Source organism: Gopherus flavomarginatus, chromosome 10, assembly GCF_025201925.1.
Source record: "Gopherus flavomarginatus isolate rGopFla2 chromosome 10, rGopFla2.mat.asm, whole genome shotgun sequence".
NCBI classification, from domain to species: domain Eukaryota; kingdom Metazoa; phylum Chordata; order Testudines; family Testudinidae; genus Gopherus; species Gopherus flavomarginatus.
Window position 1 is genome coordinate 61,971,078 of NC_066626.1, and position 26,575 is coordinate 61,997,652.

Here is a 26,575-nt window from a genome sequence, read left to right on the forward strand (position 1 = left end):
CAACACAGGATTTGTGAAAGAAAAAGAAGTTATAAACATTATAAAGATGAGTAGGGCTTAATGTGAAATACTTAGATTCTCTGGAACCACAGTACATTAGCAGGGGCAAATTACTTCCAAGATTTACATTGGCTTCCATGCAGTTTATTGTGGGTGAGATTTTTAGAATGAAACCGTAAAAATCAATGTCCTGTCCGCTGTGTGTTGTTATTATCACAAGGCATTTTTCATTAGGACAGGGATTTGCCCCACTACGCTTAACCAAAGTTACTAAGGGCCAGCCTGTGAATGCCCACTTGCACTGGTGAGCAGTTACTCACATGAGTAGTTCCATTCACTTCAGTGGATCTACTCAGGGAGTGACATACTATTCAATGCAGATAAATGCATCAGAATCTGGAATAAATCGGTACATTTCTGTAGACAGATTTACTACATTTTAATAGTGATATGATTACTGTATTCAGCTTACAAAACACTACTGGATCTTTGTGGATGAAAGGAGATCTATACATATAAATTATGAGGAGAATTTCAATTATTAGAGTGTTGGGGATTTTTAAAAATTATTTAGGATAAAGTGAGGGTGTAGGAGACTCTCAGAAGCTCTCACTGAGAAATATTCTCTGAATCTACTGGTCTATAATGTGAATGCTGACAAATCACTTAGAATCTAGATTATTTAAGAGTAACCATCTGATTAAGAGGTTATATTTACTGAATTACTGTATATTTGTATGGACTTAGAAACCTAAGGTTTGATACACCAAATCCAACCATTGGTTCACTAAGTTTGAGGTCCTTCCTTCAGCAGTGACCAATATGGAACGCTTCAAAGGAAAGGCAGAAACTCCCCATTATGCCTGATCAATTTTTTCTCTCCACTTACATTTATCTAAAAACAGAACCAGAGAGATTTAACTTGGCTCCCATATGCTTGTCATTTTGGTATCAAATCTCCTAGGGGCCCAAATTTGTTTCACCATGGAAATTCTTGCACTGTTGAAAATAATAAAATCCTTGATATCGTTCCAGAGCCTAAGAAGAGAAAGGATTAAATGTAATACAACTGCTATTTGGAGTGTACCTGGAAAATGCCCTTTCTTGCCCATCTTATTTTTCCCTTTCAAGCAGAAAAATATAAACACTTTCTGAAAAGGATGAGCTCAGAATATAATATGTCAATGTCAGGGATGCCGTCAGTAGGTTTCTAAAGGCAGGAGTAGCTTTTACAATAAAGTGTATGTTTAATGTAATAGTGAATTATAGCTACATGTCCCTGTTTGAAAAATCCTTGCATTTGGGAAAAGAGGCTATTTAGATATATGGCAAACGTCAAATTCAGCACTAATGTTATCAGTTATTTATATCTTTCTCAAATGGAATTTAGGGCTGTCTGGCACCAGGTTTGGATCCGGAATCTGTAGTATTTCTTTCGGTACAGCAAATTGGTAAGCTGCTACTAAGAGTTAATATGCTAACATGGTCCATAAGGAAAAATGTCTTGTGCATCACTTGGTTGACCTGTTACCAACTAATTCTAGCTAAAAACTCCATAGAAGTTTCAGTATGTACTCAGAAAAGCTATTATCTAAAATGTTCTTTTTTTAAAGATGGTTGTCCAGACTTATTCAATTGAAAGAGATTGTGAAATTTTGGGAAACTATATAAAGGAAAGATCTCACTGAGGGCATTTAGACGTGCTCATGTGATATTAAAAGACAATCATTATTAGTCTTCAACAAGACACAGTTCAAATAATTTCTGGGCTTTCATATGTAAAGTAATTCATTTTTATGTATTTACCACTCAAAACAATGTAATTGTAATTTTAGGCCATTTACTACTTGAATTAAGTGATAGGAGAACTTTGGTAAAATATTCAAATGTAAAACCTTTTTCCTTTGAAAAAATATTATGAATTTCCTCTGTACCCTGCTATTAAAGTTCTGAGGCAGTCTGTATTGAAATAGATAGGGACACTGCAGACAAGATCCGGGTTGATCTAAGCCGCTAAGAATATATATCAACCTGTCTAAGCCAAGAGAAAGAGTTTGAAGGCCCGTGAGGCATCAGATAAGAGTGCCATTTTTATTAATATTTCAGACACTCATGATATCAAGAAGAAGTAGAATATATTGCTAACTCCAGAATACAAAATAGAATTTTGCTTTTTTATACAGTCTCTTTTGGAAACTCGATCCTGATGTTCTTTACATAGTAGCTAAAGTAATACAATTAGAGAGCTAAATAATAATAGCAGAGGCCAGGACACAGACATTATACACTGAGATTTGAAACGTGGTGAAGTGATGATGAAACAGACTGATACAGGACAAGCTGTTCCAGGAACTGCAGAAGAAAAGACTCTTGTCCCAACAGTAGTAAGGTACATCTAGAGAAGGCTGATAACAAAGGAGCAGAGAAAGAAAAGGCGTCTGTGAGAGTGGCTGGAGCACATCCAAGGAGAGTTTTGAAATCAAAGAATACATCTTTAAACTGGATCTTGAACTAAACCAGGAAGGAAACCAGTAGAGCTGTTTGAGGAGAGGGAAAAAGTTACATAAAAAAAAGTTCAGTTGCTCTGAAGAGTTAACTATCAAACTCCAACATGTATGTAGCACAGGAAAATAGATCAGATGCAAAGTTATATTAATATAACTATATAAATAATTAGTACAAAATCTTTCTTCCTGTTCCATTCATAATTTTGTCTACCTCAGCAGAGTTTAACTCATAGGGCCTTACCCTCCTCTATCTTATGCAGGCATAAATGGGAGTAACTCCAGGAAGTAAATGAAGCAACACTAGTGTGAAATCAGCAAAGAATCCTGTGGCATCTTATAGACTAACAGATGTTTTGGAGCATGAACTTTCGTGGGTGAATACCCACTTCGTCGGATGCATGTAGTGGAAATTTCCAGGGGCAGGTATATATATGCAAGCAAGAAGCAAGCTAGAGAAAATGAGGTCAGTTCAATCAGGGAGGATGAGGCCCTGTTCTAGCAGTTGAGGTGTGAAAACCAAGGGAGGAGAAACTGGTTTTGTAGTTGACAAGCCATTCACGGTCTTTGTTTAATCCTGAGTTGATGATGTCAAATTTGCAGATGAACTGAAGCTCAGCAGTTTCTCTTTGAAGTCTGGTCTTGAAGTTTTTTTGCTGCAGTATGGCCACCTTAAGATCTGCTATTGTGTGGCCAGGGAGGTTGAAGTGTTCTCCTACAGGTTTTTGTATATTGCCATTCCTAATATCTGATTTGTGTCCATTTATCCTTTTCCATAGAGACTGTCCAGTTTGGTCAATGTACAAAGCAGAGGGGCATTGCTGGCATATGATGGCGTATATTACATTGGTGGACGTGCAGGTGAATGAACCGGTGATGGTGTGGCTGATCTGGTTAGGTCCTGTGATGGTGCTGCTGGTGTAGATATGTGGGCAGAGTTGGCATCGAGGTTTGTTGCATGCCAGCTCTGCCCACATATCTACACCAGCGACACCATCACAGGACCTAACCAGATCAGCCACACCATCACCGGTTCATTCACCTGCACGTCCACCAATGTAATATACGCCATCATATGCCAGCAATGCCCCTCTGCTATGTACATCGGCCAAACTGGACAGTCTCTATGGAAAAGGATAAATGGACACAAATTAGATATTAGGAATGGCAATATACAAAAACCTGTAGGAGAACACTTCAGCCTCCCTGGCCACACAATAACAGATCTTAAGGTGGCCATACTGCAGCAAAAAAACTTCAAGACCAGACTTCAAAGAGAAACTGCTGAGCTTCAGTTCCTCCTCAAATTTGACACCATCAGCTCAGGATTAAACAAAGACTGTGAATGGCTTGCCAACTACAAAACCAGTTTCTCCTCCCTTGATTTTCACACCTCAACTGCTAGAACAGGGCCTCATCCTCCCTGCCTGAACTAACCTCATTATCTCTAGCTTGCTTCTTGCTTGCATATATATACCTGCCCCTGGAAATTTCCACCACATGCATCCGACGAAGTGGGTATTCATCCACGAAAGCTCATGCTCCAAAATGTCTGTTAGTCTATAAGGTGCCACAGGATTCTTTGCTGCTTTTACAGATCCAGACTAACACGGCTACCCCTCTGATGGTGTGAAATGGGTATAAATTAGGGCAGCATCTAGCCCCTAGTTTGTCTGCATTACTATGTTCCCTGAGTCCCAGAATTGTGCTTTCTGTTGCATATTTTTGCTCTATATTGTCTTTTTCATAATGAAGTGGTTAGAAATAAAGTGACTATTTATAAGGTATTGTTTTGAGACTCCTCGACTGTTAAAGGGATTAGTGAGAATTAAATTCCATTCCCTTTCGTATCAAATAGTTGCAAAAAATTTTCTCCAACCTTCATTCAGTATCTTCATTGACATGTTTGCCTTAAATGACTTAAGCTCTCAAATTCTTAGATCTCATTTTATTTAAGTGCATCAATAAATGGATTAAAATGTCAAAGACTCCCATTGAAAATCCTATAAATACACTGAACTGTGCATTATGGGAGATAAATAGGGCCATTAATATAACGTGAGTAAATAGATTGTCTCCTCTTAACATAACCTTTCTCTTATAAAAGAGCACAAGATTTCAGCATTACTCACTTTGCAACGATTAAGTCTTTAGCCTCCAGCCCAATTTTCTTTGGATATAAGTTCTAGAAATAGCATTAGTACATTTGCTGAGCAGCCTTGCTGTACCAGACTCTGCTGAGCAATCATCCCAGGGGGGAGGAGAAAGCACATTGCTCTCAAAATTAGGGCTGGCCAGAAAATGACTATTCCTTTTCACCAAAAATATTGAGGTTTCAAAATCTGTTTTCATTCCAATGTGGATTGAAAATGAATTCTTTCGACGTTTTTTGTGGGGAGGGGAAAGAAGTCTATGCGAGACCCTCACTCTAGAACAGCCAGGAATTAGGGATACGGTCCTGGAGTCTGGGAGGCCCACATTTGAGTCTTTGCTCATCCTAATTCAGAGCAGGAACTTGAACCTGGGTCTTCCACATCTCAGGTAAGTGCCATAACCTACAGTCAGTCCACACTGTTGGAGATGAAGAATTAACTATTCAGAGGACCAGAGGGAGAGACTAAGGCTATAGCTTAGCAGATAGCCCACTTTTTGTGGGTCAGGCCGGGTAGGAACTTGAACCTAGGTCTCCCGACCTAGGTCAACCTAGGTGAGTGACTGAACCTCCAGGTCATTTCTTTAAAACCCTGGGTTTTGATGGAAAAAACCTTTAGTCAAAATGTTTGGACCAGTTCTGGTCAAAATAATTCCTTTGGCAAATTAATGAAGAAATATGGATGGAGGGAAAGCTACAAAAACACAAAGGTTCTTTAAAAAGGAGTGGTGAAAAGTCAGTGGAAAAGGAGGAATATTGGAGTATTCTTTCTTTGTCACTCAGCACCCCCTACAGGATCAGGCCCAACAGTTAATAATGCTGGTACTGGGGCAAAATGGCTGTATTCCCATATTAGCTGTTTATACTGGACTTCATTTATAGTACCTCATCTTTCAATGTCTACCTGTCTGTCCAGTCGCTATGGTATCAAGTTGCTAGTATGTGCCTCATTATGACTAAGCCCCTTTGTTTTCAGTTTAAACTGATTTTTCCTGAAAAAAATCCTGGGTTTTACAAAAAAGTCTTTTTTTTTTTCCCAGTTTTCACCCTACCTTTCTATCATTCAAATATATATATATATATATATATATATAAAAACTTGTTTTATTAGGAAAATACATATATCTCGTGCAATGTTTTGTATTATGATAATACATTAGTCTGTGTGTATATGCAAAGCTGCCTGATGAAGTAAGGCTATGTATAAATCTAGATGATAAACACAATAAACAGGCATGCACACAAGCTCTGAAGCATGTGCGCATCTGAATGTACTGATGAATCTCACACCCACCATGTACACATTTCAAGCTGCTAGCAGATAACAGTTTAAAAATCTGACACACTAAAATCGAGAGAAAATGAAAATCTGTATCAGAACACATGGAAGTATTCAAAAGTTAAAAAAAAAAACCCCAAAAAACAAAAAAAGCAAAAACAAAACAAGAGGAGGGTGGAGTGTACGTGCTGCAAATGGTATGCCCCCATTATTAAATGCAAATATTTATAGGCTATCATAACCTTAGTCCCAGATTCGGACCTTAGCGTCCAAAATATGGGGGCTAGCATGAAAACCTCCAAGCTTAGTTACCAGCTTGGACCTGGTACTTGCTGCCACCACCCAAAAAATTAGAGTGTTTTGGGGCACTCTGGTCCCCCTGAAAAACCTTCCCTGGGGACCCCAAGACCCAAATCCCTTGAGTCTCACAACAAAGGGAAATAATCCTTTTTCCCTTCCCCCCTCCAGGTGCTCCTGGGGAGATACATAGACACAAGCTCTGTGAAACTACACAGAGTGACTCCCCCTCTCTGTTTCCAGTCCTGGAAACAAAAAGTACTTTCCTATTCCCCCAGAGGGAATGCAAAATCAGGCTAACAATCCAACACACAGATCTCCCCTTGATTTCTTCCTCCCACCAATTCCCTGGTGAGTACAGACTCAATTTCCCTGAAGTAAAGAAAAACTCCAACAGGTCTTAAAAGAAAGCTTTATATAAAAAAAGAAAGAAAAATACATATCAATGGTCTCTCTGTATTAAGATGATACAATACAGGGTCAATTGCTTAAAAGAATATTGAATAAACAGCCTTATTCAAAAAGAATACAAATCAAAGCACTCCAGCACTTATATTCATGCAAATACCAAAGAAAAGAAACCATATAACTTACTATCTGATCTCTTTGTCCTTACACTTAGAAACAGAAGACTAGAAAGTAGAAACTGCTTCTCCAAAGCTCAGAGAAAGCAGGCAGACAGACAAAAGACTCAGACACTAAATTCCCTCCACCCAAAGTTGAAAAAATCCGGTTTCCTGATTGGTCCTCTGGTCAGGTGCTTCAGGTGAAAGAGACATTAACCCTTAGCTATCTGTTTATGACACGCCCCCCAAATTGCAGACAGTGGGGAAGCTCACTGGCGGCGATTTCCTTATAGAACTTGAAAATAAACAGATTAATACAACACATACACCTTTACATATACTCCTAAGTATATAACTAACAGACTTCTACATTTTAAGAACACTTTTTAACTACTGAATTCTGGGAAACTCTCACGGGAGAGTGCATCAGCTACTTTGTTAGAAGCTCTTGTGATGTGTTGAATTTCAAAATCAAAATCTTGGAGAGCTAAACTCCAACGAAGAAGTTTCTTGTTGTTCCCCTTGGCAGTATGAAGCCACTTTAGTGCAGCATGGTCAGTTTGTAGTTGGAACCGCCGTCCCCAAACATATGGGCGTAGCTTTTCCAGGGCGTACACAATGGCATAGCATTCCATTTTACTGACTGACCAGTGACTTTCCCTCTCAGACAGTTTCTTGCTGAGAAACACGACAGGATGGAAGTTGTGATCTGTTGCTTCCTGCATGAGCACTGCTCCTATACCACGCTCAGATGCATCCGTGGTTACTAGGAATGGCTTGTCAAAGTCCGGGGCCCTGAGCACAGGGTCAGACATGAGCGTTGCCTTAAGTTGGGTAAAGGCCTTTTGACACTCATCAGTCCACTTAACTGCATTTGGCTGGGTCTTTTTGGTCAGGTCGGTCAGTGGGGCAGCGATTTGGCTGTAGTGTGGTACAAATCGCCTGTAGTATCCGGCCAAGCCTAAGAAGGATTGGACCTGCTTCTTGGACCGTGGGACAGGCCACTTTTGGATAGCATCCACCTTGGCCTGTAGGGGGTTTATGGTTCCTCGACCCACCTGGTGCCCCAGGTAAGTCACTTTGTTTTGGCCTATTTGACACTTTTTGGCCTTAACAGTTAGTCCTGCCTGCCTGATGCGCTCAAAGACCTTTTCCAGGTGTAGTAGGTGTTCGGGCCAGGAGTCTGAAAAAATGGCCACATCATCGAGGTAGGCAACTGCAAATTCTCCCAGTCCAGCTAGTAGACCATCTACCAGCCTCTGGAAGGTGGTGGGTGCATTTCGAAGGCCGAAAGGAAGGACATTGAATTCATACACCCCCGCATGGGTGACGAATGCTGACCTCTCCTTGGCAGGTTCATCTAGCGGTACTTGCCAGTACCCCTTGGTTAAGTCTATTGTAGAGATGAACTGGGCACGTCCCAACTTCTCCAATAGCTCATCAGTGCGTGGCACTGGATAGTTGTCCGGACGAGTTACCTCATTTAGCTTACGGTAGTCCACGCAAAAGCGTATTTCCCCATCTGGTTTGGGTACCAGAACCACTGGAGATGCCCATGCACTGGTAGATGGGCGGATTATACCCATCTGTAGCATGTTCTGGATCTCCCGTTCTATAGCAGCTTGGGCATGAGGAGACACCCGGTAAGGTGGGGTTCTGATTGGGTGAGCATTACCTGTATCAATGGAGTGGTATGCCCGTTCAGTCCGTCCTGGGGTGGCTGAGAACAATGGGGCGAAGCTAGTGCACAGCTCCTTGATTTGTCCCCGCTGCAGACGTTCCAGGGTGGTTGAGAGGTTCACCTCTTCCACGCCACCATCTTTTTTCCCGTCGTAGTAGACACCGTCAGGCCACTCAGCATCATCTCCCTGGACTGTAAACTGACAAACTTGTAAGTCTCTGGAATAAAAAGGCTTGAGAGAATTAACATGGTACACTTTAGGCTTTAGGGAGGAATTGGGAAATGCTATGAGGTAGTTTACAGCTCCCAGGCGCTCTTGGACCGTGAATGGCCCTTCCCATGATGCTTCCATCTTATGGGCCTGTTGCGCCTTCAAGACCATAACCTGGTCTCCTACCTTGAAGGAACGTTCTCTGGCATGTCTGTCATACCAGGCCTTTTGCTCTTCTTGAGCATCCTTTAGGTTCTCTCTAGCAAGGGCTAAAGAGTGTCGGAGGGTGCTTTGTAGGTTGCTTACAAAGTCCAGAATGTTAGTTCCTGGAGAAGGCGTAAACCCCTCCCATTGCTGCTTCACCAACTGTAATGGCCCCTTAACCTCGTGACCATACACAAGTTCAAATGGTGAAAACCCTAAACTGGGATGTGGTACAGCTCTGTAGGCAAACAGCAACTGCTGCAACACTAGGTCCCAATTATTGGAGAATTCGTTGATGAATTTTCGTATCATGGCCCCAAAGTTCCATTGAACCTTTCCACCAGGCCATTGGTTTGATGGTGGTATGGGGTGGCAACCAAGTGATTCACCCCATGAGTTTCCCACAGTTTTTCCATGGTCCCTGCCAGGAAATTAGACCCTGAATCTGTAAGGATGTCGGAGGGCCAACCTACCCTGGCAAAGATGTCTGTTAAGGCCAGGCACACAGTGTTAGCCCGGGTGTTGCCTAGAGCTACTGCTTCCGGCCATCGGGTAGCAAAGTCCACTAAAGTCAGTACGTACTGCTTTCCTCTGGGCGTGTTTTTTGGGAAAGGGCCCAGAATATCCACAGCTACTCGCTGAAATGGGACCTCAATTATGGGGAGTGGCTGGAGAGGGGCCTTGACCTGGTCTTGGGGCTTTCCCACTCTTTGGCATACCTCACAAGACCGGACATACTTGGCAACGTCCTTGCCCATCCCCTCCCAGTGGAAGGACTTCCCCAACCGGTCCTTGGTTCTGTTCACCCCAGCATGGCCACTGGGATGATCATGGGCTAAGCTTAAGAGCTTCCCCCGGTACTTAGTTGGAACCACCAACTGTTTTTGCGGCTGCCATTCTTCCCGGTGTCCACCAGAAAGCATTTCCTTGTATAAAAGTCCTTGGTCTATAACAAACCGGGATCGATTAGAAGAGCTGAGAGGCGGTGGGGTGCTCCGTGCCGCCGCCCAAGCTTTCTGAAGGCTGTTATCCGCTTCCTGCTCAGCCTGGAACTGTTCCCTTGAGGCTGGGGTCATCAGTTCTTCCTCAGACTGTGGACTTGGTCCCTCTGGAAGCGATGTAGGTGATGGGTTTGTTTCCGTTGCTGGTGAACCGCTCTCCGCTGGTGCACCTGTGGGTATTTCAGGCTCTGGCTGAGCCTTTTGGGTATGGCTGTCTTTGGCTTCTGCCAGTTCTGGCTCGCTGGCGCCCTCTGGCATTGAGTTTGAAGATGGGGTTGCACTTGCTGGTGCTGGTTGCTGTTCCAGTTCCGGGCCTGGGACTGGAGGTGCTGTGGCTGTTTCAGTGGTTGGCATGGAATCCGGGTCCACTACCTCTGTCTGGGTCTCTGGTAACACAGACGGGGCATCTGTGGACGGCTCAGGAACAGGAATGGGTCTGGAAGCTTGCCTGGTTTGGCTACGTGTAACCATTCCCACTCTCTTGGCCCGCCTCACCTGGTTGGCCAAGTCTTCCCCCAGTAGCATGGGGATAGGATAATTGTCATAGACTGCAAAAGTCCACATTCCTGACCAGCCTTTGTACTGGACAGGCAGTTGAGCTGTAGGCAAGTCTACAGCTTGTGACATGAAGGGGTAAATTGTAACTTTGGCCTTTGGGTTGATGAATTTGGGGTCAACGAAGGATTGGTGGATAGCTGACACTTGTGCCCCCGTGTCTCTCCACGCAGTAACCTTCTTTCCGCCCACTCTCAAATTTTCCCTTCGCTCCAAGGGTATTTGAGAGGCATCCGGGCCTGGGGATCTTTGGGGTGATGGTGGTGTAATGAATTGCACTCGCATGGTGTTCTTGGGACAGTTGGCCTTGATATGTCCCAGTTCATTACACTTAAAGCATCTTCCATCTGATGGGTCACTGGGCCGAGGTGAGTTACTGGAGACTGGTGAGGTTGAAGGGTAGGGTATCTGTGGCTTTACTTGGGTGGTATGTAGGGTCTTTGGCTGTCCTCGGTTGTAGGGTTTATGGTCTGTGTGCCCCCTGGGGTAATCGTTCCCCTTGACAGTAGCTTTCTTGCTTTCTGCCAGTTCCATCCATTTGGCTCCAATTTCCCCCGCCTCAGCGATATCTTTGGGATTTCCGTCTTGTATGTACCGTGTGATGTCTTCAGGAACACCATCCAAGAACTGCTCCATTTGTATGAGGAGGTGCAGTTCTTCCAAGGTTTGAATGTTGTTTCCTGTTATCCAGGCCTCATAGTTTTTTGCAATGTAGTAGGCGTGTTTGGGAAATGCCACCTCTGGTTTCCACTTTTGGGTTCTGAAACGCCGACGGGCATGATCTGGGGTTATCCCCATTCTGTATCTGGCCTTGGTTTGAAAAAGTTTATAGTCATTCATTTGCTGCTTAGGCATTTCAGCTGCCACCTCTGCTAAAGGTCCACTGAGCTGTGACCTTAATTCTACCATGTACTGGTCTTCGGGAATGCTGTACCCAAGACAGGCTCTTTCAAAATTTTCCAAGAAGGCCTCGGTGTCATCACCTGCCTTGTAGGTGGGAAATTTCCTGTGCTGTGGAGCAATAATTGGCGCCGGGTTGTTAGGGTTGGCTGGCACATGCAGCCCAGCTTTTGCCAACTCCAGTTCATGTTTTCTCTGTTTTTCCTTCTCTTCATTCTCTTTTTGTTGTTTTTCCATTTCTTTTTGTTGTTTTTTCCATTTCTCGGCGGTGGGCCAACTCTTCTTCTGCTTGTTTCCTTCGGTAGGCCACCTTTTCTTCTTCTAGTTTTCTTTTGTGTGCTGCCTCTTGGGCTGCCTGTTCTCTTTGGAAGGCTGCCAGTTTCATGCTTTCTTCCTTTTCTTTCATCTCCATCTCTCGCCTGTGTTCAGCTTCTTTGAATTGCTCTTCTGCCTCAATTTTTGCCTTAGAAGTCATGGTTCCTGTTTTCTTGTGTTGGGGTGCCCTCCGGTGTTTATCTTCTGAACTGCAGGTTCTCTGTTGCCTCCTGAAGTCTGCCTAGCAACAGTGCCTTTAGCTAATTTTCAATGTTAAGTAAACCTGAAAAACCACTTTATTTGCATTCATATAGTGCTGGTAATGACTCTCAATGGGAGTGCTATTGTGTGACAAAAGACCCTCAACAGTCTCTTAATGGCTTCTCGCTTAACATGCAAGCCACAAACTGCCAGAGAGAGCAGAAAAAAAAATTCTCTCTGGTTCCCTTTTAAAACCAAACTGTTTCTCTCTGCTAAAAAGCCCTTAGCAGAGAAAAGAAAAATATAATATTCCTACTGGCTTCTGGATTCTGTCTATATCCCACCGCTGCTACACCATATCATAACCTTAGTCCCAGATTTGGACCTTAGCGTCCAAAATATGGGGGTTAGCATGAAAACCTCCAAGCTTAGTTACCAGCTTGGACCTGGTACTTGCTGCCACCACCCAAAAAATTAGAGTGTTTTGGGGCACTCTGGTCCCCCTGAAAAACCTTCCCTGGGACCCCAAGACCCAAATCCCTTGAGTCTCACAACAAAGGAAAATAATCCTTTTTCCCTTCCCCCCTCCAGGTGCTCCTGGGGAGATACATAGACACAAGCTCTGTGAAACTACACAGAGTGACTCCCCCTCTCTGTTTCCAGTCCTGGAAACAAAAAGTACTTTCCTATTCCCCCAGAGGGAATGCAAAATCAGGCTAACAATCCAACACACAGATCTCCCCTTGATTTCTTCCTCCCACCAATTCCCTGGTGAGTACAGACTCAATTTCCCTGAAGTAAAGAAAAACTCCAACAGGTCTTAAAAGAAAGCTTTATATAAAAAAAGAAAGAAAAATACATATCAATGGTCTCTCTGTATTAAGATGATACAATACAGGGTCAATTGCTTAAAAGAATATTGAATAAACAGCCTTATTCAAAAAGAATACAAATCAAAGCACTCCAGCACTTATATTCATGCAAATACCAAAGAAAAGAAACCATATAACTTACTATCTGATCTCTTTGTCCTTACACTTAGAAACAGAAGACTAGAAAGTAGAAACTGCTTCTCCAAAGCTCAGAGAAAGCAGGCAGACAGACAAAAGACTCAGACACTAAATTCCCTCCACCCAAAGTTGAAAAAATCCGGTTTCCTGATTGGTCCTCTGGTCAGGTGCTTCAGGTGAAAGAGACATTAACCCTTAGCTATCTGTTTATGACATAGGCTAATGATTCCAAGTCTACGATAGTGAACTGCTGAGCTTTCAGTAAAGTGAAAAGTTTTATTTGGGGATTAAAGATATATTGTTTTCTTAAACTCAGGTGTGGCATGTTTTGAGTTCTGTTTTAGTTCTGCAGCAAGCCACACTGAACTCTGTTCATCAAAGCATTACCCTACTGGATACTTTTTCCCCCTGTTCTTCCATTCACCAAAATAAACCCAAATATTTACCCCAAAAATTATTAATAGTTTTTCCCACTGATTTTCACCTGCTTTTGTTGTTGCAGTAATAAACACTGATAAATTTCTGGGGAAAATTAAATAATATAAAAACCCAAAACGAAGGACCCTAACTATGGCCCAAATATTGTGTGTTTGTGCACATACAGTAGAGCCAAAAGCAGTGGAAAGGAAGCATTTCTGTCCCCTGCGCACCTCCTCCCCCCTCAAAAAAAAATTCCCCAAGAGGCAGAGAACCCATGCAATGGATTTTACATGACCCTGAATGCTACAAAGATAACCTTCTTCTGGCTCTCCAGTCATGGATGGGCTTATAATGTTCTGTCCTCACCAGCTATTATCTCATATATGTGATCCTGTTAAGAAAGGTCTAGTCAGGACATTGTTGGCTCATTTAATTGCCTCTCTGCTAGGTCTCTGGGGTGAACCCTGGGTGAAATCCTGTCTCTGCTGCAATTGCAGAACAGCAGAACTCATAAGGTCTGTCTATACAGTCTATGGAAGCAAGACTCTCAGTCCACGTTGATAGGGGTTTGCACTACTGTTCTAGAAATATCTGTCTACTGTATAGATAGCACTTTGATGTTGTGACTTGGACTCTGAAGCCCACGTCCCTCCCTAGACTTCAAAGCCTGAGCTGCAACTTCAAAGGGCCATCTGCACAGATATTTTCATTGCGCTCGCACAGATCCCTCTAATCCAAATCTGTCGACTCAGACTAGGAGGCTGCCTTGCACAGGCCGTGTAGACATACCCATGTTGACTTTAACTGAGACAGGATTTCACTCCCTTGTCTGTACTGGAAGGTATTTAAATAATTAGCACTGGAGATTCCACTATATCCAGAGTTTTGAGCTGCCTACTGTATCCCTTCGTTTACCATGCATGCCTCTCTGAGCTCTCCATTTCTGCCTGCTGCATAACATGATTCTGTCTCAGTGTTATGTCCGGTAGTCCCCCTTTCTTATAAAATAAAGCCAATCTAATACAAATACTTGTGTGAGTTTAAAATTTGCTATTCAGGACTGTGAGCATTCAAGTTTGCAATATTTCTCTTTAAATGTTTGTGAATAAAATTCAGCCACTTAAACATTCACAGAAAATGGACCTGGAGGAGGGGAGAAATACAAGCCTAGATGAAGCAGATTCATTTTTTAAATTTGAGAGCATGCTGTACTCTGAATACACAGATCTTTTCGCAGATACTAACGTCAGAGCTATCTGGAGATCCCAGTTTTTCCTTTGCAAATGCTTTGTGGCAGAGCTGTGCAATTTTCTATTTCATATGCACAAAACAAATTTGCATTGCAAAGTTCTGCATGGTTTTGTAGAATTGTGTATGTATCGCTGCAGATGTTCTGAGAGATATGGCCACATTTAACAAAACAAACAAAACACCTAAATGCTAAAATGGAGAATGGAACTGTTGTAAAAAGAAAGCAGTTGGAGAATGTCAAAGCCTTAGAATATTCATTATTGTTCATGATTCCATGTAGGGCACTGGGGAAAAGAATTTACAGTGGCAGCCTAACACGAACATCACCATCTAAGGCTACAGAAACTTTTCTATGAGGATAAGCTATGCCTCTAGGGAAAGTGAACCAGATGTCCATTCTTTTATTTTATTGTAAATAAATTAGTGAGTGAACTTAACGATCACAGAACTGTGACTGATAACATTGATTTCAATGAGGCATAGTGTGGGCAGGCTTGCGCTCATATGTCTGCCACTGCTTCTCCTTTTACCATTTGCAAATTCCATCCCAGGGCACCACTTAGGCCCAGAATTCCAGTTCATCCAAAATCCATTTTGTGATGTGGGAAAACAGTTACAAGCATGAGATCAAACTCATTTTAAAAGATAATGTAAATGTTTATTTTTAAAATAAGGTTTATTTTTAAAATAAGGCTAATATTAATACCTCTCTATTTTCATATTTTTAAAAGTGGTGATTGATTAAAAAAGAAGCAGCTCATGCTAATTATGCTTTAAATTGATGCAAAGAGTTCCTTTTTTCTTGTACGGTGTTTAACTTTCCACCTTTGCCATTAAGAGTAGAAAGAGAATCTGAATCCCCAAACAGAAGCTATAAACTTACATTCCCAACCCAAACTTAATTGATGATGTGCTTGTTTCTCTTTTAACCTGAAAACAGGTGCTTTCTAGGGCTTGGGGGATCAAGATCATATGTTAATTAGTGAGGAGGTTTTTTTGGAGGGATGGATTGAGGTTTCCCACCTAGGGGGATTGGGGCTTGTTGCTTTTTATGGGAAGATAGCAAGAGGCTACAGCAATTGAGAAGGCAACCTAGACACTTGAAGAATCTGACAGCAGGGAGGGGAGAGTCAAGGGTATGTACACAGATGATGGTTGTAGGAGTTGTTCATAGATGAGAGGAAAGGAGTTTTCACTATACTGTTGTTATGGAAACAAATAATAGTAGAAAGATTCCCCAGTTAGGGGACAGGTTGGGACCAGGGGAAATGGAAAGATAAGATCACTCTTTTTCAGAATATTGTGAAATTTCTCTCTTGCTTTCTCCTCTCTTCTTCTTCCATGTGGTCAAAGTGTTCCTCTCTTACTGGGCAAATTTTAAAGAAGTATGAATGCAGAGAGGGAGAGAGATAAATAGAATGATCCCTTATACTTTGGTAACAAGACTCCTTAGACCAACATAATTTTTCTGCTCTCTCTTGACACTTTAAATGAGATGTATGTGCTTGTAGGCATTTCAAATTTTAAACGATGAACCAAACAGTATACTATGTCAGAAAAGCTTTTCTCTGAAGACATTTTTCTGAATGAGAAATGTGCTACACATAATGTATTGCTAAATGTTAGTGGCTCTAAAGATATACAAACTGTAAATGTATTAAATTGTGTTAATAATAAGGTGAATTCTTAAATTATCTACTGAATTGTGAAACAGTTGTATGCTAACAGGATGCAAAGGTGCAATAATACTCTGCAGTGCCAGAGAATGTCATAGCTAGAGAATTCTTATGAGAGGAAGGATTTGATCTTGAGCTGAAGAGTAGTGCTTCATCACTTTTATGTATTTAGTTGGGTCTAAGGACGTAGTGAGGGCTAGATTAAGGCATAGGCACTACAGGACCATGCGTTAGGCTCCAGATCTTGGCATTATGGGATTACATCAGAATGTATGCTTTTTTAAAAAAAAAATGTTTCTAGCTCTCATCGTGTGAAGAAAAGCTTGAAAATGAGACCCAGATATAAACAAAGCAGCAATAACTGAGTCTGCAGGTAGCCTGGAGCAATAGCTTGGAGAGGTGAACTGCTCTGTGGATCTCAATAAGATGTTAACTCCAAGACCCACTGTTCTGTGCCACCCTTAGCAATACCATTCCAAAAGAGGACTATATGTGTGGCAGGAGGGGAAGAGTGCAGTGCGCCAGGCTCATCCGCCCACCTGTCAAGCAGACACACTCCAGCTGCTATGCAGGGGGGAAGCCTGCTGCCAGCCCTGCCTCTTTATATGTAGGGCCCTTCATTTTCAGTTTTTATTTTAATTTTTCCCAGGACTTTATCAGTTTATTACCACAACAAGAAAAACAGGTGAAACTCATTTAAAAAATTATTAATCATTTTGCTAGGTAAATATTGGGGTTTATTTTGGTGGATGGAGAGATGGGGGGAAAGTATTCAGCAGATTAATGCTTTGATTCTATTCATCAATGTAGTTTGCTGCAGAACTAAAACAGAACTCAAAGCACAATGCCACCTCTTTTAACCATCTCTCTCTAATCCCCAAATATAACTTCTCATTTGAATAAACAATTCACTGTTCTAGACTTAAAACTATTAGCTTATAAATGTTTACAATTAATAATTGGGCCACACCATTTTCAGCACATATATTCAACTTCATCCTTTTCTCCTGTTTTGTTTTGTTTTTTTACTTTTGAATACTTCCTTGTGGTCTGAAACGTGTTCTGATACAGATTTTCATTTTCTTCCAATTTTAGTGTGTTAGATCTTTAGATCATTATCTCCTAACAGATTGAAATATATACCTGGTGGGCATGAGATTCATCAGTATGTTCAGATGCACATGCACTTCAGAGCTTGCATGCATGCCTGTTGTTTATTGTGTGCATCTTCTAGACTTTATACATAGACTTACACATAGTCTTACTGCAACAGGCAGCTTCGCATATAGACAGACTAATGTATTATCATAATATATATATATATATCATGTAATGTATTGTATCTTCCTGGTAAAACAGATTATTTTTATATATTTGAATGATAAAAAAGTAGGGTGAAAATTGGAAAAAACTGAATAATACTTTTTGTAAAACAAACTTTAAAAAAAAAGAGGGGGATATTCTGGTAAAAATGGGTTTAAACTGAAAACGAAGGGCTTATTTACATGGGAGAAGGATCCACTGCTGTCTCCTCTAGGGGGAAATGAGGGGAGGGAGTTCCATGCTGCTGATGTTTTGGGAGAAGAGGGAGCAGGATCTACACTGGACCCCTATGTTTTGATGCATCTATGGCCCCATTTGGCCTTAATCTGGCCTTGGACTTGGCCTGCTTTTGAAAGCCTGCCAAGGCACAGAAGAAAGACAGGAAACCCAGAAGACAACAAATGCATTAGACTTATTTTTTTCTGGTTTTCAGTGTGAGTTTCTTTCCCTGGATTTTGGCAGCACTGGAGTATCTCTGCTCCATTTCCTTGTATCTGAGACCAATTGTGTTCACAGGCTCCTACAGCCTCTTTATTACTTTGAGAATGGGCATGATTTTCTTCTTTTTGACTACAGATGTGCAATATTTGGCTGGAAATTGCAGTTCACATCAGAAGGAAAATCTGAATGTTCTGTATCTTCCCAGCACTATCATGATGGACCTTAGGTCAAATGCTGTGGATCAGTTTTGGGCTTCCTCTCTGGCTCTTACATGCTGCTCCAGTACAAAGTGGTTGGAAAGCTGGCTTAACTGAGTGTCTGGGGACTTCCAGTGTCGAGGAAATCCCATAGAGGGGAACCCCAAATGGCATAGTTCAAAAGTAGCATATTCAGAATGGGGTGGGGGTTAAATATTCATTATCTGAAATCTGGTCCCTGCCATTTCTTCCCCAGATAGAGAAGAAGAAGTAGAAAAATCTATAGTCTCAGGGCTTGATTCACCACTATGTTGCTCTAGTTTGAAATTAATGAAGTTAACAGCAGCATAAAACTGGAACAGTGTAGTGGTGTATCAGCCCCTCAGTCTCCCACCTGCTTCTATTAAAAAAAACCCTCAATCTTTCTGCTGCTGTATATCTCCCAGTTACTGTAGGTAGGAAGGCTGGCAGTGAGTGAAAATGTATTTTTGTACCATAATACACACAGTACTTTGGCCTGTCATTTTGTTGTTATTTTCATCCATGCCAATATGTAATCATATACTGGCATCACAGGGAAAACCAGATTCATCCAATCACACTCTGCATTGATAATAGGTTATATATTGTAAGATATTGATCGACTGCATGGAAAATAAATTGAGGTACACAGGATTGGAGAAAGCTGCTGACTACAGACAACTGAGTCTGCAATCTCTTAGAATGCTTCTTCATTGTCTATTTAGATACTAGAAAATTGCCCGATAAAAATTACTGGCTCTGCCAGAAAAGTTCTGTCAAGATCTCATCTTAACTAGCTTGCACTGAACCATATTAGTGAAAACTTGCTATAGTATTGAGGATGGATAATTTTATAGATCGCTGATAGCTGTTTTCCACAGGCAACCATAAAGCTATAAAATATTTATAGCTTTATGGTTGCCTGTGGAAAACAGCTATCAGAGATCTTAATTCAGTAACTATCATAGTGAGCAGATGTCCACTCCACAATATTATAACCACAGTTAGCTCAATTGGCACCTTTGTTGGCATTCTGATCAGAGAAGTCAAAGGCTGAATGGTCATAGAAACACTCAGACCTAAAGGGGGGCTTCCTCCCCCACCCCCGCAAAAAGTGAAGCTTGGAACACATTAGCTGGGGCATATTTGGAAGATTATGCTGCATCTATTGTACCTGATCAGGAGGTAAATGGAAGATTTCAGTTTCTAGTTTGCCAGGTTGATCCCTTTGGTAGTTACTAACATTCATTTAGGATAAAACCGATTTGATTCCACTGTGATGGCTGGAGTTCAAAGCTATTATTTATGTTCATTTCAGAAATTTGTCAAAGTGGCTATTCGGGCCTCCACTGTCACTCCTGTCACTTCTTAATCCCTTAATTGAATTTTCTAGAAGCAGTACTTCTTGTCTGTGACTAATAATTATCTCTGGGGATATTTCTTTAATCTTTATTTCTCTCATTCATTTGTAAAAATCCCTTTACTTCGCCTATTTTCTCTTATTCTCTGTTATCTCTGAACTCTTCTTCTCTTTCTTTTCTCTCTCCTCTGCCCCTTTTTCCACACACTTCTGATCATTTGTCAATCTTGTATTGTGCAGTACAATACTGTACTTGTATTTATTTACTGCTGTGGTCCATTGCGTGAATCACTACCAGTGTCCAAATCTGGAACAATGCCCCATTGTGTTCCAGGAGGGAAAATAACACATCATCATCAGCTGAGAGAGGGATATGGTTTACTAATTCAATGAACACTGCTTTGGGAGCCAGGAACTCTTGTGTTCTAGTCCTTGCTCTGATTCTAACTCTCTTTGACCATTGTCAAGTCACTTAATCTCTGTACTTCAGTTTTTTCATTGGTTAGCTATGGTGATCCCACCAACCTCAGAAGGAGCATTGTAAAGATTATTGGTATTTATGTAGTCTTTAAACAACTATATAAAAAGTGTTGAGTAATTATGTAAGGATTGTATGCCTAGGTCATGGTCCTATAGCCTGAAATGAGCCCTGTGCCATGGAGTGAGCATGTTAAAAATACCTTCTTCATTCATTACACGCAGCATGTGGCAATTAATATTTCTGAAAGAATTCATTCAAACTAGCTGTCTTCACTTTCAACACCCTTCCCTTCCTCATCTATCATCTCATACAACTATTGAAAGGTCTACCCCAACTCCCACTCTGCCAATGGTGGCAGTCTTTATCATCCACTCATTATGTTTTCAAACATGCACCTTTGTGCTTTCTCCCATGCTGCTCCTCCTTGGAAGGAGCTCCCCATAAACATCCCCAAGCCACCATGTTGTCCTCTTTCCTTAAAAACCCCTCCTTTGCCACAATGCCTGCAAAAAATGTGATAATGGCTAGTGTGCCAGAACCACTGCCCATCATGCTAACTATACTGTCTCATCATTTCCTTCTGCTCCACCGCTTTGCGTCCATTTGTTGTCTCTCATTTTATATTTAGACTGTATGCTCCTCAGGGCAAAGTCTTTTTTACTGAGTGTTTGTACAGTGCCCAGCACAAGGAGGCCCTGACTCACAACTGGGCTTCTTGGTGATACCCAGTCCAAACAAACAATAATAGATTCAGTTATTCAGGACTTATTATAATGTCTCTTCCTGTGCATAGTGGATTTCATTCTTCTGTGTTGATGATACCCTGTTACTTATTGATTAAGATGATGTGTCATTGTTCTTTTTGTGGATTTAGACCAGTAGTTTTACTGAAACATATCTTCCTTTAACTCTAGTGTCAAGATCTTCCTACAGTCATACAGATACTGCTGAGAGAGGTAATACAGATGCTAAAGGCTCCTACCAAGAAAAAGTTGTCATAAAGTCAAGAAATATTGATTCTAAACTTTCCCAGGCTCAAATCCCAAGACTAGAACACACTTACCTCATGACAAGAAACCCCACAGTCACTGATATTCAATCACTTATTTTGAAAAGGAGGGTTTCCCATCCTCAGGCATCAGATACAAGAAATACTGATCCAGACTCCTTGCTACTTCCAAGAGCATCTTCCCATAATAAAGTAAAAATAAATAATTCTACACAGGATCTACTTCTGCTTCAAGAACCTAACCCCAAAGCAGCAACTGTCAGAATGACAACCCAAATCTCCTCTGATTATAAGCTAAATGTTAGATCACATGCAGCTGGGACTATTTCTACCCATCCTGATAAGAACACAAGTTTATTAGTTACAAGGCCACATGCTGTTCGACGGATCCAGCCAACATTTGACTTTTCTCCTGGAAAATGGTCCAGTAGGATTGCAACTGCAAAGACTAAACCAGTCCATGCTTTTAGAACAGACCAGCCAAGGATATCTGCTTTGACAGCACCACTAACCTCTTCATTCCATCTTAGAGCTCCTTTTTTGAGTATGGCTCCCCAAAGTGCTAACTTCCCAGTACTTCCCAGAATGTTTGTTCAAGCAAGGATTCCAGAACAGACAACTGCAATCAGAAAGTCATATGCCTCAGTGGGGGATCATTTGGCACTATCAAAAACTATTAATGGGCTGCTGCATCTGAACAAGAAAATCACATGTGCTAATACACCATGTTTTAACGGAGCGCAGTGTGAGCCAGCCAAAGATGGAGGATTTAAATGTGCCCATTGTCCCCCTGGATACAATGGTGATGGAATTACATGTCAAGGTAAGAGAAAAAAGAAACTGCTGAATACCGTTCAATATTTTCAATGCTAATCGATTTTTTTTTATTGTAAGTTTGTGGGGTTTGTCACTTGAGATCACATTTTTTTTCAAAGCCTGGTTTTCTTTTAAAATAATGAACAGACTTGTTTTATAGCTCAGAACAAACAGCTTTTTCCTAAGATGAATGGTATTTTTATTTTGCCAATGTCTAATCAATAGAAACAGCGCACCTGATTTTGATTATACTTACCATGACTTACGGCAAGAGTCATGCTTTTGTAGTCAATGGAATTACAATCATGTAAAACTGATGTAAGAAAGATCTGAATTAGGTTCTGGAAGTCCACACAAACTTCATATGCCATGGACAATTTAGGTTTTGCTAAACAACAAGTTTCTGCTACCTTGGAAAGCAATTTTAAATCCCATCACTGGTATTCTGAATAAGGAACTGACCTTGCCACCTGACATGCATAGTTCCAGAAGCGTATTCATAATCTATTGACTCATTTATTAGACAGCTTAAAGGACCTCAGAGAAACAATACTATTGTATACTGTTTAAAAGGAGTGAATTCACTTACCTATCATTAAATCCTCTGTTGAAATCCCTTAGAAAAGCCAATACAGTAACTGCCCTTGCATTGCTAGGATTAATAGGCAAAAATGTTTGCATTGTCTGTTTAATTCCCTTATCCACTCACGTTCTCATGATATGCACACGCAAATAATGGGCCAGATTCTGCCCCCCTACTAAGGTTGTTTTACACTGCTTCAGGAGTGCACAGCAGCTTTCAAACTGGCTTTACTGGCTTCCCACAGTATGGTGGAATCCCCAGGTGGGGTACAGCAGCTGTAGCCAACCCTGGACCATGTAGCAAACTGTTCCCAGCCTGGGGGAGGCATATTAGAATCTATCCAGGAAAGGGGCCACACCAGGGGAACAATAACCTCCAACTGTTTCCTGAACTGGCCCAGGCAGTGCAGTCCTGAGGCTGCCCTATCTTGCACCAGGGACAGGAGAGATACCCACAGGTCTCAGGACCATGGCACTCCCAGAGCCATACTTAGTACAGAATGGCTGGTTCCCAAATTCTGGCCTTACAGAGACACACACATCTTCTTTGTATATAAGCAGCTTATCAAGTAGATTGTTATTTTTCTTCAAATATATAATTTAGCTGCCATTCCTTAGCTCCTTCTCTTCACCTTGGATCACTAGACTTAGTGAAAATCCCTCTGTAGAGTCCTTAAGAGGAAATCCTTTATTACCAACATCATTCTCGGTCTCAGAGTTTGATGATACAGTACACAAACATCCTTTATTTTTCTCTTTCTGCTAACCATGTCACCTGACTAAATAATAATTCTGTCTCTTCTGTGAGCCTGTTCTATCAAAAGTTTTATTGTGCACCTGCCTGGAACAGGACCAAAAATGCCTCCATTCCTGGATCTGCCTGAGGAACATCTATTGTACCCCCAGCTGTTGATGTTTCTTTCCATGTCAAAAGCAGCAGACTCATCCTGACAGGGGGTGGAAAGACGGTGATAATTCCTTGCATTAAGGACTGCCATCATCTCTGCTAAAATGCTTGACAGTCCAGCCAGGACAGTACTGAATTCCCCTGAAACAATAGTTCCCTTTAAGAACAGACGACAAAACCGAGCAGATGATCAAAGCTTAAATGAGTTCAAGCTTTTTGAAATCTTTACGCTTGGATGCAGCATCTCCGGTATTGTGATGTAACAATGAGTGAAACTGCTGACAGCCTCATACCGTCTGCTGAGAGCTGCCACCATCTTATTTCATATTGGAATTTGTTTAGATAAAGGAAGCAGCCCATCTGTAGCAAGGTTTGATACCAGTGGTGCTTAAGAAATATGACCTGTCCTTAACAGGAATGGCTGAAACTATTCCAAGATGATATATACTGCAATACGTGATGTTTATTTTGTGTGACAGAATCCAGACTATTTTTAAAAAATGTGTGCTAAAAATTAGGCCTAGGGGAACTGGTTTGGGGCAAATAAGAATCAGCCCAGAATTTAATATTTCTCCTGAACCAAACCAACCTTTTTTTGTTGTTGTTCTTTCCTCATTTAGGACAAAGACTTTTCTTCTCTGACTCTAAACGTAGCTGTGGCTCCCTCCTCCTTTAATATCCTTCATTAAGAGACTCTTCCATCCAAATAACCCTCCTACTTTTGAATGCACCAGATTTTTCAATGTTCTTAGCTGAGTTTTAGGTATCTAAATGAAGTGGCCAGATTTTCCAAAAGTGCTGCAGCTCTGACTGAGAACACTCTCTTCAGCAGCTCCCTGATAGTGTAAGTGGGAACGGGGCTTTAATATTGCCTTCACCCTACTCTTTCTGGTACCACCAGCTCTGCAGGCAGAGCGAGAGTCCCCTCTAACTCTTCTGCACTCTCTGGCACTAGCTCAGCCCTCTGCAGGTGAACTCAGAGGAGGGCCCTTCCCCATCTTTCACTACAGCACCACCATACTTTGGTCCTAAGTCCTCAGTTTGTAAAAGGCTTCGTCCTTTGAGTGGAAGGCACTAATATTGTTATTTATTAATAGTTCCGTGTTAAGATGAGATAGTGAGGCCCTATAGCACATAATGGAGATAGAACCTCTTGAAGGGTTGAGAAGGAGAGAGCTACAGTCAGCCACAGAGTTACAGACAGGAAACAGGAGGGCCAAGGGCCTATTGAGGTTTGTGTACGTGTACACAAATGAGTGTGTTTGCTTGTGCTAAAGAACTAACCTACTTTTGTGAAGTGAGGGAAGGAAACTTAAAAAAAAATCAGGATCAGCATCAAGGGTCCTTAGAGAGTATGTCTACACAGCTAAGAAAAGCCCATGGCTGGCCCGTGCCAGCCGACTCGGGCTGTAGGGCTGTTTCATTGCCGTGTAGACCCAAGCTCAAGCTGAAGCCAGGTGGGAGGATCCCAGAGCTGGGGCTCCATCCCAAGCCCAGAAGTCGACACACTAATGAAACAGCCTCACAGCCTGAGCCCTGCAAACTCAAGTTTTTCTTTGCTGTGTAGACATACCCTTAAAGGACAAGTACTGTATTGCCAATAAATGACAGCGGTACACTTCCGCAGGTTCATGGCACACTGCTCATCACTGACCAAGTGTGTTAGTCATTCCACAGCATTTATAGAGCTGTTATTTTTCAGTACCTCTTTTTAAACCATATCTACAGAATCAGAGAAACAACAGATGAAATTAGTTCATCTAAGCCATACCTAGCCAAAACAGGATTTTTATGCCACATATCCTCACAGACTGGTGCTCTGAAATGTTCACTGTGATGATTTTAAAATCATAATGAAATATGTTGTTTATGTTCTTGCTTCCATTTCCCACTGTACTAAAGTGATGTAGGCCTGTAACTTTAAAGGCATTTTAACTACTAAAATATGGAAGGAAATGCTGTTCCTCCTCTGGGGTTAGTTTTATTTAACAGGGTGCATACAGACAGTAATAAGTGACTACGAGCAGCTGTTTAAGTTATATAGGATTCTTTAGGGTACCCGGGGATGGCGCTTGTACAGTAATTTTCTATCCCAGGTGGATCATTTCAACATTGGAGATGAGGTCAACAGAACATTCTGTTCTGGTATGTTGTTGTGCTTTTTATTGGCAGATCTACACCTTTAGAATCAAGAACATGGAATTCAAGCCAAATGCATGGGTCAACTCTTAATTCTCCACCCCCAAGCATGTTCAATGTAGAGTTACTGACAGCTAACAATCCTTGCAGTAGGGGCAGGTAGAGGTCGATCTCTGTGGAATGCAGGCTATTTCTTGAAATAGTATTGCCTTAGGAGAAGTTTGAAGGAGTTTTTCATTCTAATCCCTTTTTAAATGGGCACAAAAGTTTCCTGTAGAAAATAAAACCTATTTTGGAATAGATATTCTCTTGAAAACATGATGTCTCTAGAGTTCTGCAAAATATGCTGGTCTTACAATATTCCTGGGCGGGGGAAGCGACTCTAGAACTGGTGCACTAATAGTCACAATTAAGGATGGCCACTTGTCAAGGAGGAAAAGTCACAGCTTTGTCATTACCAAATGAATAATAATTATAATTTGTTTAATGGGAAAGGAAAAGCCACTGGAAACGGAATTTTGGCAGCAGATAGTCACAACTAATGAAATTGGGCAAAAATTCAAATACATTTTTCTTGACATTAGTCTGACATGACATTCTGCACAAAATCCAGAAGTACTGCCTAACTAGAATTGTTGCTACATTGTCGGCATTTTTAGTCATTAAATAAAAGTCTATTTCCTATTTATTTCCCAGCCTGAAAGTCATTCTTATTACTTTCCTATTTGCTATGATGGGAGATTATTTTAGTAACAGTGATCAAAGCTGCCATATCATCAAAATCTAATAGCTTTTTTAATTGTTCTGATACATTTATGAAATACAGCCCTATGCAAAAGGCCTAGACATTGTTTTGCTTGGCAGTGCATACGCTTTTTGCCAGCCTTCTGCAGAGGGGCATGTGTCACTATGAAAGTTTAACAGATTACACTAGAAATCAGTGGTTCCCAAACTTTAACCACCTGTGAACCCCTTTCACTAAGATGTTAGGTCTCGCGAACCCCCTCCTTAAAATGAATTTCCAGGGATTTTCTCCTTTACCTGAGTATAAATTATAAAAGCGGTCATCTTCAAAA

General features: G+C 41.4%; 1 protein-coding gene across 1 annotated transcript in view; it reads left to right on the forward strand.

Annotated features, from left to right (window-relative positions):
• Window positions 1-26,575, forward strand: part of LOC127030228 (von Willebrand factor D and EGF domain-containing protein-like) — a 157,747-nt gene that overhangs the window by 95,398 nt on the left and 35,774 nt on the right. The window contains exon 16 of the mRNA XM_050916328.1: window positions 20,961-21,878. Within this exon, the coding sequence (XP_050772285.1) occupies window positions 20,961-21,878 (918 nt within the window). The remainder of the gene's footprint in view (window positions 1-20,960; window positions 21,879-26,575) is intronic.